This window comes from Lineus longissimus, chromosome 13 (assembly GCF_910592395.1).
Source record: "Lineus longissimus chromosome 13, tnLinLong1.2, whole genome shotgun sequence".
NCBI lineage: Eukaryota > Metazoa > Nemertea > Pilidiophora > Heteronemertea > Lineidae > Lineus > Lineus longissimus.
Window position 1 is genome coordinate 3,549,254 of NC_088320.1, and position 13,952 is coordinate 3,563,205.

Sequence of the window (13,952 nt, forward strand, 5' to 3'; positions counted from 1 at the left end):
GAGAGTTTCCAGATGGTGGTTGAAAGTTCTAAAATGCAACTAAAACAGCAAGCAGTTCAATATGGCGGCACTACAGACTCACCGTTGTGCACGCTGTGTACACTATGACTCGACTTCTTGGACGAGGACCGCGAGTGGTTGGAAGCATCCGGCGTGACATCGCCACCTGCAGGTGGGGTGAGTAATTAGACATTTCGGCAACAAAATACAAACATTCCAAACTGGGTGAGGAACGAGACATAATTTACAATATTTGGGGTCTTAGATTAATCAGTGGGTGCCCGACTTTTCTTTGAAACAAAATACAAAATTACACAATTCCAAACATATTAGTAGACACAGATACGTAACTAACAATATTGGGTGATATTTTAATGCGTTTCGACTGTGAACACATAAATTCATTCAACAAATCCGAACAGGTTAGCTCTTACATGTTTACAAGTTGTCACAAGGGCGACATTCCAAAACGATGCAATATGGACAGTCAATCAAACTGAAATTTATTGAATTTGAAGGACTTTACTACCAATGGTGGCAGCACTGAGCTCAAAAGACCCATTCAAGACAAACTGGAATTATGATCACACCACAGAATATCTGTCTGTGCAATACAGAGATGATAAAGCAAGATTTGTTAAGTCTCCCTTTCAAAACAATGGTCATTGCGCACAGCTAAACCTACAGTCGAAGCAACAGGAAGTAGTTTCGTAGATTTTCATCGCCCATGATACTAATAGTGACAGTTGTTGTGAAGCGCTTCGAGACATACCCAGGTCACTGCTACAGATACAAATTCCATCTCAATCGTTACGATATAACCGAGTCACTCTGCACCGGATTGACTCATTTACAGTCACGGCTGTCCTCGTCGCCACTTTTGGTAAAACCGACGACTTGTTCTGTGATTAATTGCCTGTAGCATTTGCTAATTATTCCAGGCAGGATTACCACGAGATGCTAATTACCAGCGTGGCATTTACCATCTTAACATCGGCAAATACCCAGCAGAATTTGAAATGAAGTCGGGATTACTCCATCGTGGGACTTAAACTTAACATTTTGCTGCAAAGCATCACAGATTGACAAATGGCCTTGAATTCAGCGAAGCAGGCTGCGCTATTGAGCCAATGTGTTTCTCATGATATTGGACCAAGTACATGTACAACTGTAGACTGTGGATAGAAGCTACAATCCTCATACACAATAGGGGCATGAGAGTTATAGCAAATCCCACTCACAAAAAGGGCAGTGAAGTACTGCATGAACATGTATATTTTTTGTTGTGCTTGCAGAATGTAGCAACATGCACATGTATGAGACATTAGTGTGCAATAAATTATAAAGATCTTTAGTGAAAATTGCGGATAAACATGTGGTTGTGGTAATAATAAATAAGAGTTAACAAATTAATGAAAGGAAATTTAAGATGAAAGTTGTGACACAAATTTTGAATAAAATTTCTAAGGTGGCTATTTATATTTGTGTGTTAAAATCACTGATGAATTTGCTGTGCAGTGTTAGGCCTATACTATGGGAATAATATGATAAGTTGCAAAGAGGCAAAATAAAACTATCAAACCTAATGTTGAGCCCCAAATAACATTGGAGACAAGATAATTCCAGCAATGATGGATTAAGCATTCCTTAGGATAGTTCTTCAGCCGATAGTCTATGTCCAATCTTCATTCGCATATGAGAAATACCACTCCCTATTAGAGAAAAGGAGGTCACTAATGCTCTCCAAATGTTCATGCTGGGAACACCCTCACAATCAGCACATAAACTTTCCCAAAAATTGGACTAATTTTGCCAAAAATTATCAAGGGGTTTTTATCAAAAAATATTTGTGCTCAAAGGAATTTTTCACTCCAGATTTTTTTGTAATACTCTGTATCTGTCATTTGGTAGGTACTTTGAAGGGACGGAAAAGTTACCTCAGGAGGCCAAGTTGGCATGTTTTTTAGTTCACAAGCAGATCTTCACCCTCCCATCACTAATCCCGGCCCTCCCATCACGCCCACCCAAATATTATCCTGCATGACAACCAACGTGTGCACTAGACGACGGTGAAATGATCATCTATAATGATGATGAGCAACATGACAGAAGAGAGGGATGTATAGTTCACAGTATTTTTAGAAAATATGCCAGTTCTTAAAGGGGAACTTAAGGCAGGAGCTCGGAGATCCAATTGGCAAAATTCCTGGTGACTAATATCAAGTGCATAGTTATAGGGAAATGAGTCTGGTTTGACTTAGTGATAAAATATTCCTTTTGCAAGCAAGAATAGCGCAGTAACTTCCGTGAAATAGTAGAGACATCAGAGACATCATAGTACTTAACCAGGCCCACCTATCTCCCGAAGTTCATTTAGTGATATTGGGACACTGCCAGATTTCTCAACAAGAACTATAACATGGCGGTACTTCAAATCCAGCACTATTTTAAGCCAGTTATATGTTTCTGAAAATACTGTGAACCCATACAGCAGCAAACATAATAGGAGTAAAGCAAAGCGTAAAGCAACAGAAATAAGATAAAGCCTTTTTTCCAGGTGGCCCCAACTCCTAGGCCAGGTTTGATCCAGCCTCATGAACAGGAATGGAAGACCCCTGGATACAAGGTTGGAAGAAAAACAAAACGACTTACCAGGGAGGGAATGAAGAATCGAGAATTTAGGTGGTCACATGACACTTACCATTTTGACCACATGATGATGATGATGAGCCAATGAGAGTAAGGGATGAGGTCATGTGATGAAGAAATGACTTACCATTGGCTGGCGGGCAAGGCGAGTGGGAGTACTGAACTTAACTGATTAGAGTTGCAACTTCTGAACTAAAAGGATTCTAATTTGGGGTAAGTTTTTTCTCTCAAAATATCTGTTATTGTACCAATGTCACAGGAGCATTGGGTTTGACCAAGATCACTTCCAATGACATCTGTGTTCAGGGCTTACAACCCAGGCATCAGTTACGAATTTCAAAAGGAATAGAGACCATCCATAACAACTGGTTAAACTTCTTGATGAAGCGTTGTTCGATGGATATTTTTAGCAACAATGTATTACAGATTGTTTTAGATATTGAAGCCATTTTTCTTGATTGTAAAGAAGAAGTTTCACTTTGATATTTTTTAGGACTTTCATTCATTTGTATCTGAATCGATGGCGTGACCTAATGCTTTTAGTTAAAATCAGTTCAGGAAGTCGCTGAGATTTTAAGTGTTGAGACAGCGAGTGGGCAAGGTCAAATTTTGAGATCATCACAAAGATTTCTACAACTTGCCAATCCTTTATCTGAACCAAGACCTTTTCATCTAAAAGCTTCTAAAAGTGCCACAAATACTTGTGTTCAGGTAATGACAAACAAGCTGTTAACATTTTTGTGAAATTACAAATTTTGATCTCACCAAGTGAAAACTTAAGAAAATATGTGCGAGATTTAAAATGTGCTTTTCATTTCATCGGAAGTTTGCTTTTGCCTGAAGAAGAAGGACGTCGATGGCCTCACAATTCCAGTATGGCAAACTTGATGATGAATATGTCGTACTGTGGTTTAGTGCAGAGGAAGGGGTAAAGATTGGTCAATGTCTGTCTCACTTGAAGTTGGCACTGCATAACGCCCTCAATTCGAACACTAGCGGACTTGCAGCTTGTTCTGCTATTCATCTGATGCAGAAGCCTATAAGCCAGGTGATTGGTATTGCTCAATAATCTGAGACGGTGAACAATGTCGGGCCAGCACTCTCGTCAAGGAAGAGAGAAGGCCGATTGGTTGAGCGGTTTGATTTGTCCTAGTGACCCCTAGTGAGTGACATAGGAATCAAAAGGCCTTCTACCAACAAGACCAGTCATCATTATTCCTTCCTTGTCCACAATACAGTGCTCTCCCATAATAGTTCGGCAATACAGACCACCTGAATCCCTCAATGAGCAGACCAAATACCAACCAATTGAGTAGGAAGAAAATAGGAGGTGGAGTTATAAAATGACTAATCTATGCGTTATGTTTGATGGAGAAAAGATTTAGGAATGAAATGTTGACTGAGAGCTTTTTGATAGTAAATAGGACAGCATTGATGAGTGTGTTGTAGAGAATAAGTGTGAAAAATACTATAAAACCTATAGTATGGAACACTGTTGAAGACCAGTCTTACTGGCAAACAATTCTCCAGAAGAATTTTTTCCATATCAGTTATTTGCATATACCATTACAATCATTTCCTTTCACTGGTCGTCTTGGTTGCACTATCTTGCTGCATAATGTACAAGACTTCGGATACTTCAAACTGCACCAAACTATATGATTATTATCAACTTAAATGTACATGACACAATGCTACAGACCTTCTTATATGTTTGTTCTTTATAATTTTTAGGTCCTTATTTTACGTTTAGGTCTGTGAGTACTTTCGATGTTATTACGGATCAGACACAGGGTGTCCCGAAAAATGCAATCATTATTTCAAACCAGTCACCGATACTTCAAGATTTGGGACACAATTTTGAAATGCCGATAATACCGGGAAAGAGTCTCCTCAAATGGAAGTTTCGGTGATGGAAAGATTTTGGATGTTTGATTTTTTTGATGCACCCTGTACTAATCGCTCTTTCAGCGATGAATATCAATTGAAGATGCATCGCATACCTAATTATGGGATGGAGGAGTGGGATGAAATATGAGGAACAGGTGGACAAGATTTTACTGCAATTCCCACACAGGAAAAGTTTTAATCAAACAAACAATTTCAAACAGTGGGGGAGAAGTTTCAAATTTGGAAACGCTTGGAAACGATAGAGTTGAGGTCTACATGTTTTCTGACTGATATACATGTACATGTACATGCATGTTGTGAAAGGTCTAAGAAAGGTTGTGATCTAGTTCAAGTAATGGAGTCAAATCGAGTCCACCAACCCCAAAATGAAGAGGACAGATCACGGAAAAAGCAACAACGAAAACCCCACTCACCTGTGCGGCCACCACTACCACTGTCATGGCGAACGTGACCGAGGCCATGTAACTTCTCCGACAGGCCATGGATCTTCTCTGCTATACCATGATGCCGCTCACACTTATCCGCTATTTCTGCATTCTGGTGCGTGATCGGTGCACAAAGCGTTTGTGAGGCCTGAGCAGCGACGTCTTTGACATTAAAGTCCTTACCCATAGGTGGCGCCAGGGGTTTGTTTGGTTTCTTCATGAAGGAGCCGAACAAGTGTTGACTGAGGTCCTCGGGTATCTCCGCCTCGAGGTAGGTCATCATAAAGAGCTTGAAACCCTCATAGTCGATTGGCTGCAAAGAAGAATGAATCATGTCAGTACACGAGTGAACAGGATTTCAAACAGAAAAGAAAACACTCAGAGGAAAAAAATTCTGCAATATAGCACTGCACAGACTATGATCCTGCAAAATAGCAATCATCATAAATTGAAAAGAAATTAGTTGCAGAACATGGACATTTCATTGATGACTGCCTTCTCTTAACAAACCAATTAGACGGAGACTGATTAGTGTCAGAAGCAATCCCATCGATTACCCACAGACTCCATGCTGACCACTCTTTACTCGCAGAAAAGATCATGCTTGCATGGAGGCAGACAACTGGAGCAACTACCATAAATTTGCTGCGATCTTCAAATTCTTTTGAGCCCAGGCTCTATAGGTACGCTAAATCATCAAAAGACCACTAGAAGGCCAATCTGCTTGATGTTTTTTGCCATATCCAGCTCCATGAGTATGACCTCCAGGAGAGCGGTGGGACTTTTCTTCTCCACAACATTCCACAACAGGATAACTCCATGGTGAAATCAGTGGCCAAACAGTGCCTGACAGTGACACAATACTGTTGCCAGTGTCATCAAGTGCTGTTGAGATTCGTCCACATATTTTTATTCTGAATCGTTTTACATGGATGCTGGTACAATGTACTTATTATATTGGGAAAAGTCGAGCAAAATGTTAGTGCAAATACTGGCGACAGCCATTAGAGTCAGGCGCTGAAATCGACTAATGGCCAAGATGTAAAGCACATTAGGAATGAACTCTGCAGGGTCAAAATATGGTTGTTGATGCTGGAAAATGTTGTAGAAGAGGGTCAAGATGACGTATACATGGTGGAGTACATTTGGTAGAATAACCTGATGTGACGGATAGGGATCCTCTCTATACTAAAGGAGAATCTGGAGGAAGCTGTGAAAAAAACTACTTTGATGGGCCAACACTATTGGACGGTGAAATCTTCAGTTATCTCTGTTGGTCTGACTCTCAGTAAAAGAGCCAAACTCGGATGGGATTCATAGCCCTCAAACTGGAAATATGAATTTTTTCTTCTGTTGGGCTCATAGGCCTCTTCATGACACCCAGTTCACCATGCAACAAGCTACATTGCAATCACTACAGCCCGCTCAAGTATTTGCAAAAGAAATTGCCGTCACTTTACACAACTAATGACGATACTGTTCAGCCCAAAGTTTACTCTTGCTGTTGTTCAGACTGCAAGTATTGATCTGTGAAGCCCCGAAGTTGAGTGGAGCAGCCTAGTGTGCATGCAGAGTAGCTGGTGTGCATGCTAGTGTGCATGCAGTTTTGGTCGCACATCATAACGACACTCACAAACCACAGAGTATATCAGTCGGAATCAGAAATTGAGACAAGCGATTCAAACTGCGCCTCCAGGTTGGGACCGAGGAGCCAAGTCATAATCTGAACATGTACCCTTTTCCGCAGTATGGCTTTGATTGCCTGGGAATCTTTTTATGCATGATATTGGTAGGTATTAAAGTCCCCCACATTCGCCCAAGATCTTATGTACATGTACATGCATGCCACTTAGAGAGCGTTGATAATCTGACATGTGGTGGTGACGTTGATCAGATATTGCTTCTTCCTATCACAAGAACGATCCAGTAAAGTGCTGCTTGAAACCGATATTGTCCCACTCTGCAAACAAGGCTACAGTGTCAAGTCAGAAAAAATATCATCAAATTGATATTAGTAAGCTTATACGACATTATAACGATGTGGGCACTCACATACCTTGTTTAATGAACGGATAAACAAGATAGTACTCCATAACCTCTGGATAAGCAAGCTTATCAAGTGTATTGCGATATGACTATCATCAAAGTCCCTTTCATTCAGATAAACAATGGCTAATGCCGCACTTCTAAAGTGCAAAATACTGGAATGATTCTTGTTCCAGACATGTACTTTTACAAAATAACGAAAGGAGAAGGGCTAGGTCTTTGATTGACAAAGTCATAGAGGCCAAGGTCTTTGGTTAAGACATCTCATTAGCGGAAAAATCTTCACATCACTCACCACATTTAAAATAGCAAATCACAAACTCACAAAGCGAGTAACCAGCATTCAACTGGCCGAGATCAACTGGGAGAGGAAAAACTTGTGTTTTTAGAGGATCTAAAGTGAAGAGTGAAGAAAGTGCAACAAGACTTGGGTGAAAACCGAAACAAAATTTTAGAGTAGAAAATTAGAACACTGGGGTAGAGGTTGGGCTGGCCCTACTGATCAATGGCCAGTACACAGCAGCTTTTAAAGTTTCTCGGCTGGCTTTATACCTGTACCCACAGCATGTTGGTTGAGTGCGTGGCATCCCTAGGACACGACTATATCAAATAGCTCACAAATGCAATGCTGTTTCATTTGAAAAACACGTTGTTGATGCACAGCGCCTCCTTGATTGTCTCTGAATTACAGTGGAACCACCATTAGCGGACATCTCTCCATTAAGGACACTGGTTTTGGTCCCAAATTGGTTGTGTCCATTCAATTTGACCTATCTAATCAGGACACCTCTCTATTAAGGATAGCACTTGTCAGTCCTGAGGGTGTCTTTTTAAAATAGAAATGTTTTACGTAGTTTATATTCCAAGTAACATTAGGGTGAATCCATGAAGGCACAGGGGAGGGGTGCAAGGTGCGAAGGGCTGAAGCACTTTACTACTTTTTATTACAAGGGGTGCAGAATTAGTCCACTGGAACAATAAATCGGAAAAAGAATATGAATTTGGGGTCCCACTAGAGACAAGTTTGCATTTTGACAATGTTAACTACTAACTAAGGATTCACCCTTTGAAGATTTGATGATTTTTTAAAGCAATTTGAAATTCAAAATTGTAACAAAAACGAAAAAGCTGTTGACAGCTACAGGGATGAAAGTGGCAGAATCCATCAAACTGTTCAACAAAGACCACATGCGATTGATAGCTCACATAGTCAGTATCATACTCCCAAGGCTTTATTCTCCTTTTTGCACTAGCATGATTTAAGGACAAAATAGTCATAGAGCAATCTTGTCCAACTTGACAAAGACAGTCTTCTCTTGTCCACCCACCTCATATCTTGGTTTGTCAAACGGAGGCCCCCCTGTTACACCTGACCTCAAAGTTCTGCAAATATCGCATATCATTCCATACTTGGAAACATTATGGGAACTCCAACAAGACAAGACTGTAAACCACAACATTTTCGCACCTCTTTATTTTCACAAATTTTTTATTAGAAAAATTTATTAGATATATAGAAAAAATTTCGCTCTTTTTATTGGCAGATTACAAGATTTCTTACTTTTTTTCAAATCAAAACATGTTTTGCAATTTAGTTTTTCCAAAACTAGGTTATTTGCAAAATTTGTGAAAATAAAACGCTCGCTTTAATTGGGCGGTTCATACAGTATCGCTGTTACCCATCATGCCATTCCAGACAATACCTCCAAACTCTCATCCCTGGCATTCAATCAAACAGAAACACGGTCCCAAGGCTGAAGCTGAGACCAATCAAATGCAAAAATAAAATTGATAAGATGAGCATGCAGTTTAAAGAGTGATTATGATTACTTGTAAACGACCTTGTTAATTAGTTTTAATCTTTCCACGGTCGACATTTCTCGCCGAAGCCGATGGTCGGGGCACTGCAAGGGTCAAAGGTCAAAGAACATACATTGAAATATGAGGCAAAGGCCACAATATGCAATGAACGGAAGCATGACATTTTTGTCCTGAAAGGTAAATCAATTAGAAATAATAACATTGCTTACATCATCAAACAGAAGTCTGTCGGACAATGACTTGTTCTATTTTTACTTTTTTAGGTTTACATTTTCTCCTCTCTCTACCCAACATACACGATTCAGAGATGGTTCACCAGTTTCTTGTCACCACAGAGATCCTGGGAGGCCAATTCAGGCAACAATGGGAAACTACTAAATGAACTTGCCAATCAGCCTCAGTGAAATGGATGTCACTGTGGATTCCAACACAGCACACTGGATTCCAAGACAGCACAATGGTTTCCAAGGAAACAACTTGGATTCCAAAACAGCACTTGTTTCCAAGGCACTGGATTCCAAGACAGCACACTGGATTCCAAGGCAACAAACAAAACTCAAAACTGTGCTAAAATCTACCCAAGCAGTGATTTCCCAGCGGATCTGCCCAATAAAATGTGTTCAATCACTCCCTAGGTTAAAAAGGTAAGGCAATTCGGGCAGTGGAAGTGAAAGAGATTCTGTACACTATGATACATGAGTGACCCACGCACACCCAGGACAACCTGCGATCGATCGAGGCATTCAAAGACTGTCTTATAAACTGGGAACTCCATCAATCACTCTACCCATCTTGAATGAGGTTTAAATTGGGATATTTGCGGGAGTTGCAGGATGAGAAGCTGCTTGATGAGAAGACGTCCTGAGTGGTTACAGGTATTCACCAACTACCAAGTAGAATGCAGTCTCCAATCGATCACCCAAGGCCGAAGTCATGGAGACGAACCGTAGCTGTGCTCTAGTAGATGCCCAGCACTAAATAACAATATTAACATGGCCAGAGGAGCTTGATACTGATTGTGACTTCAGCAAAATTCATATCAATGTCAAATCTATGTACGTCCAACATGTCCAATGGTTGGAGCCAGAAAGTTTGTAAAAATTGCAAAATCTAAGCCCGAAGCTGTGCACAAGAAGCAGATATTAAGAATATAGCTGACTTACCCAGTAAAACATTGAAATAAAGCCTTATACTTTGTTTATCTGTTCTAACAACAACTTTTTTACAATCTGCCAAAGTTTCAAAATGCAATACACATTCACAACTCTGTCCGTTTAGTATCAGTACACTTTCAATACTGTCTCGATCTCATTGATATTTCATGCTTTTAATATCAACGAGACGAGACAGTATTGAGCAAATGATGAAACCAACATCTGTTGAGTTTACAATCCCATTGTCATAAACCGGCAACACATTTGTAAGTGGGCTATCGAAAGGCCTATAATTGTGCGTACGCCCATAGATAGTACACACACCCATCAATATCGCCATTGATTCATTCATAAAACTTAAGAGGGATGGACCCTCAAAGGTCTATTGAATGAACAGAATGATGGCGCCTTGTAGGTCTATATAGCATGATTCCTCGGGAGAATTAGGGCGGTAACAGACATGCCCGTCGCGGGTGTGTGTGGGGTGTGGGGGGGCTGGCTGGTACTTGCAAAATCACCAGAGAACAACCTAGCTGGCTGGCTGCCACGTATTTCACGGTGTAACTTTAAATTGAACACACAAGTACATGTGATCTCTTTCGACCTATCCCAGCTGCTTCGACAATACTAAATGCACTCAGCGATAAAAATAACAGCGTCAATGACCCGAAGTACGATTGCATCGATTTCTTCTCCATGTCATTCAGGCCTACCCATTGTATGGGACAAAGATACCATCACTCTCGTCCTTTGTGTGGACTAAGATAGCCATCGAATGGCATGTGCGTGGGTGGGTGCATACAATGCGGAGGCAACTTTGTAATTTGATATATAATGCCATTACGCCAATTTCATCATCGAGAAACATGTTGCTCTTTTGTTATATTGCTGATGTTTAGAATCTTCCCGACTTTATGTGTGTCAGTTGAGAACATGATTTGCAATCACATACTAGCGACCTCGCAGACATAGGTCCTCCAATCTAGACAGATACACAATTTGTTTTTCAAAGGACCATTTGATATTAAAAAGTCATCAGTAAGCTCTAGTTGCAGAGTATGCAACAACTGGACCAGATGAACGAATATTGACAGATCATGAAATTTTCATTGACCAAATATGAAATGTGTGGGTGGGCCTGATCAGCTGATAGTGTGGTACTGTTGGCCAAAGATTTATGGAGAAAAGATAGGAAGAAAATGCACTGTGGCTTGCTGTTTAGTCCCATTTCGTCATAAACATCCGCCATCAGAATCCTGGACCTTTGCCCATTCTAGTCACCATGATTGGTCACCAGAATAGTAACATGCAAAGACCTCAATCTCTGACAATTCTATTGATAGAAATGCCAATTTTTACGCCAAAGAACAACACTAAAGATAATGATCTTTCTGAGAGATCAATGCTCCTTTAATACTATGATTTTGATGGGTTCTGAACTGCTTTTTATTAAATCTTGAACCGAAATCTTTTAGATCTATCAGAATTTTGTCCCAATCCATTCTGATCGATAAAATGGAGGATGCGGGAGTGGGCTTGCATGGTCAGCTGCCGCAGACCCACACATGAAAGACACAATGGCAATACACCAACACGAAGGCGTGATATTGGATGGTGAGATATGTAGACCACCACAGGATCGTGATTGATTTCATCACGCCGTTGGGCTTTTATCAATATTCTTTTGTACGAGTCTGTCCAAGAGACGACTGAATGCACCGGGGGAAGAAAAGAGTTTCAATTTATTTCGCAATGTTAGATACGTGGGCTGTCTTTTTCACTTTCAATCACCTAATAACTGGACAGATCTCTTTGGCTTGGCCTGGGAACTAAAGTTATTGTCTTGTCTCCGAGCTGGGGCGTTTAGTAGCATCAGATGCGAGGTCGGATATTGGTCGGCTCCCTAGAGCAATATCTTATTCATTGATAAGTTTATGAAAAGATGCTGATTGGTGCCATAAATAGAATGCGTACTGTATGTCGGGGAGAAACAAAGCTCAAGGGTACATCCGACCAGATGTGATATGACAAGAGATTTGTTTGTAGGCGTAGTTTTATTCAAATAAGCAATCCATCATGACTTGATGCCTTGGGCAACTCAATTGGCTCTGATTGACCTGTTTTTTTGCAGATACATGTGTAGGTTTAGATTAGGAGAGGTACTGCTCCTGAAAGATAGTGTACGTGACAATCGGACCTTACTTGGCACAACGACATTGGGGGACATAAATATCAATAGCAAATGCCGAGTAACATGATCTGTCATTCTTGCTCATGGTACCTTACTTAACTACCATACTGCATAACAGAAAGAAGAGGATGACGCATTCATACATGAACACAACGCCAATATCAAGTTGTTATGGGAATAAAATTGATCAGATTCGTAATATGATTTGAAATATCTGGTTGCATTTGAAATAGACATAACTTTAAACTATGCATTTTAAAATATGAGCTATCAATAAAATGTCATTTCTGATTTTTGAAACAAAAGATAAATTGTTAGTTGCTAAAATGTATTTGGTCTGCAGCTTATGCACTGCCATCCTGAACCTCATGTTCTTACACTGCCTAGCCTCTGTATATCCAGAATTGTCTTTTTGCAGTCCAGCACAGCGCTATCCATGACCAGGAGCCCCAACAATGTGACTGGTTCATGTGACTTCCTCAATGTCGAGAAGTCGATGGAGACCATGTGAGGATCGAGTACACACAGGGTCCTCCCTATCCGGGGTCATCTGAGTGACCTTTTTCTTCGATCTGTCACGCCAATCTGCCCACTACTATCATTACCATTACAGACCACACCCAACCTACACACGCCTCAGAACACGAAAAAAATCTATATGTCTTGGAATGGTGTTGTGTTCTTTGCGGCCCTACATACTGTACTACAGATTTGTTCGAATATATATCATTCAAAAGCTGCAGTATCCAGTGCATAGTGCACAGGTGCCAAACTGCTGTCAGACTTTCTTGCCGTTTTTGCACTGGGTATTGAGAGGAGAAAACACAAGTACAATGAAATGACCAGGGCCATTGTGCTCACCTCATGTGGTGGAAAGATGGATAAAGAGCATGGTATTGTGTCATGTAGTGTTAGGTTTGATGTAGGTCCAAGCAATTACAATTTCCCCAAAATGGCCAATTTACAGTACATTCGACCTCTGTGACCTTGAAAAGTAGGTCAAATCAAAGAAGACCCGGGTGACTCATTGAATGGTTGTTAGAATTAGATGTACCTATGGTATAAAATTGGTGCCAATCGGGCAAGTCATTACTAGGAATATTAATGGCATTTTGAAGAATTTAGGATTTGGCCCCCTCCCTGGAGGCCAAATGGCAAATCAGATCGCACCAAACTTCGGTACCTAAGATCACCTGACCAAGGGGTACATGTGTACTTAATTTGTGATCAATAGTCATTGCAGTTAAGAAACGTGCCATAGTTACGGCCTGACGGCGAATTTACGCCATTTGACCTCTGTGACCTTGACAAGAAGGTCAAATTAAAAACCTGTTTGACATATACTGTATGGTGGTTAGATGTACCCATGATATCAATTTGGTGGCAATCGGGCAAGAAGTTAAGGAATAATCACATTTTTAAGGTTTTTGGATTTTGCCCCCTGGTGGTCAAGTGGTGAATCATATTGGACCAAACTTCGGTCCCTGAGATCACCTGACTAAGGGGTAAATGTGTACCAAATTTGGTATCAATAGTCATTGCAGTTTAGAAACGTGCCATCGTTACATCCTAACGGCCAATTTACACCATTTGACCTCTGTGACCTTGAAAAAGAGGTCAAATCAAAAACCCGGAGGATATATGATGCACCTTTGCTAGAAGTACCTACCATATTTTTTTCAAAATTTCCCGACTATTATTAAGGGAGATATTGCATGTTTTCACTTTTAACGTTTGGCCCCCTGGTGGCCAAAC

The 13,952-nt window shown here is 40.5% G+C and overlaps 1 protein-coding gene across 10 annotated transcripts in view; it reads right to left on the reverse strand.

Annotated features, from left to right (window-relative positions):
* LOC135498162 (diacylglycerol kinase beta-like) overlaps positions 1-13,952 on the reverse strand; it is a 54,208-nt gene that overhangs the window by 21,891 nt on the left and 18,365 nt on the right. For 4 of the 10 annotated variants that reach the window (XM_064788347.1, XM_064788350.1, XM_064788346.1 and 1 more), the window contains 3 exons: positions 8,873-8,935; positions 4,974-5,298; positions 83-166 (listed from right to left, as the gene is read on the reverse strand). In XM_064788347.1, coding sequence (XP_064644417.1) covers positions 83-166; positions 4,974-5,298; positions 8,873-8,935 — 472 coding nt within the window. Of the gene's footprint in view, positions 1-82; positions 167-4,973; positions 5,299-8,861; positions 8,936-13,952 lie in introns of those variants that run through there. The other 6 variants (XM_064788356.1, XM_064788351.1, XM_064788352.1 and 3 more) reach the window with 5 other exon arrangements.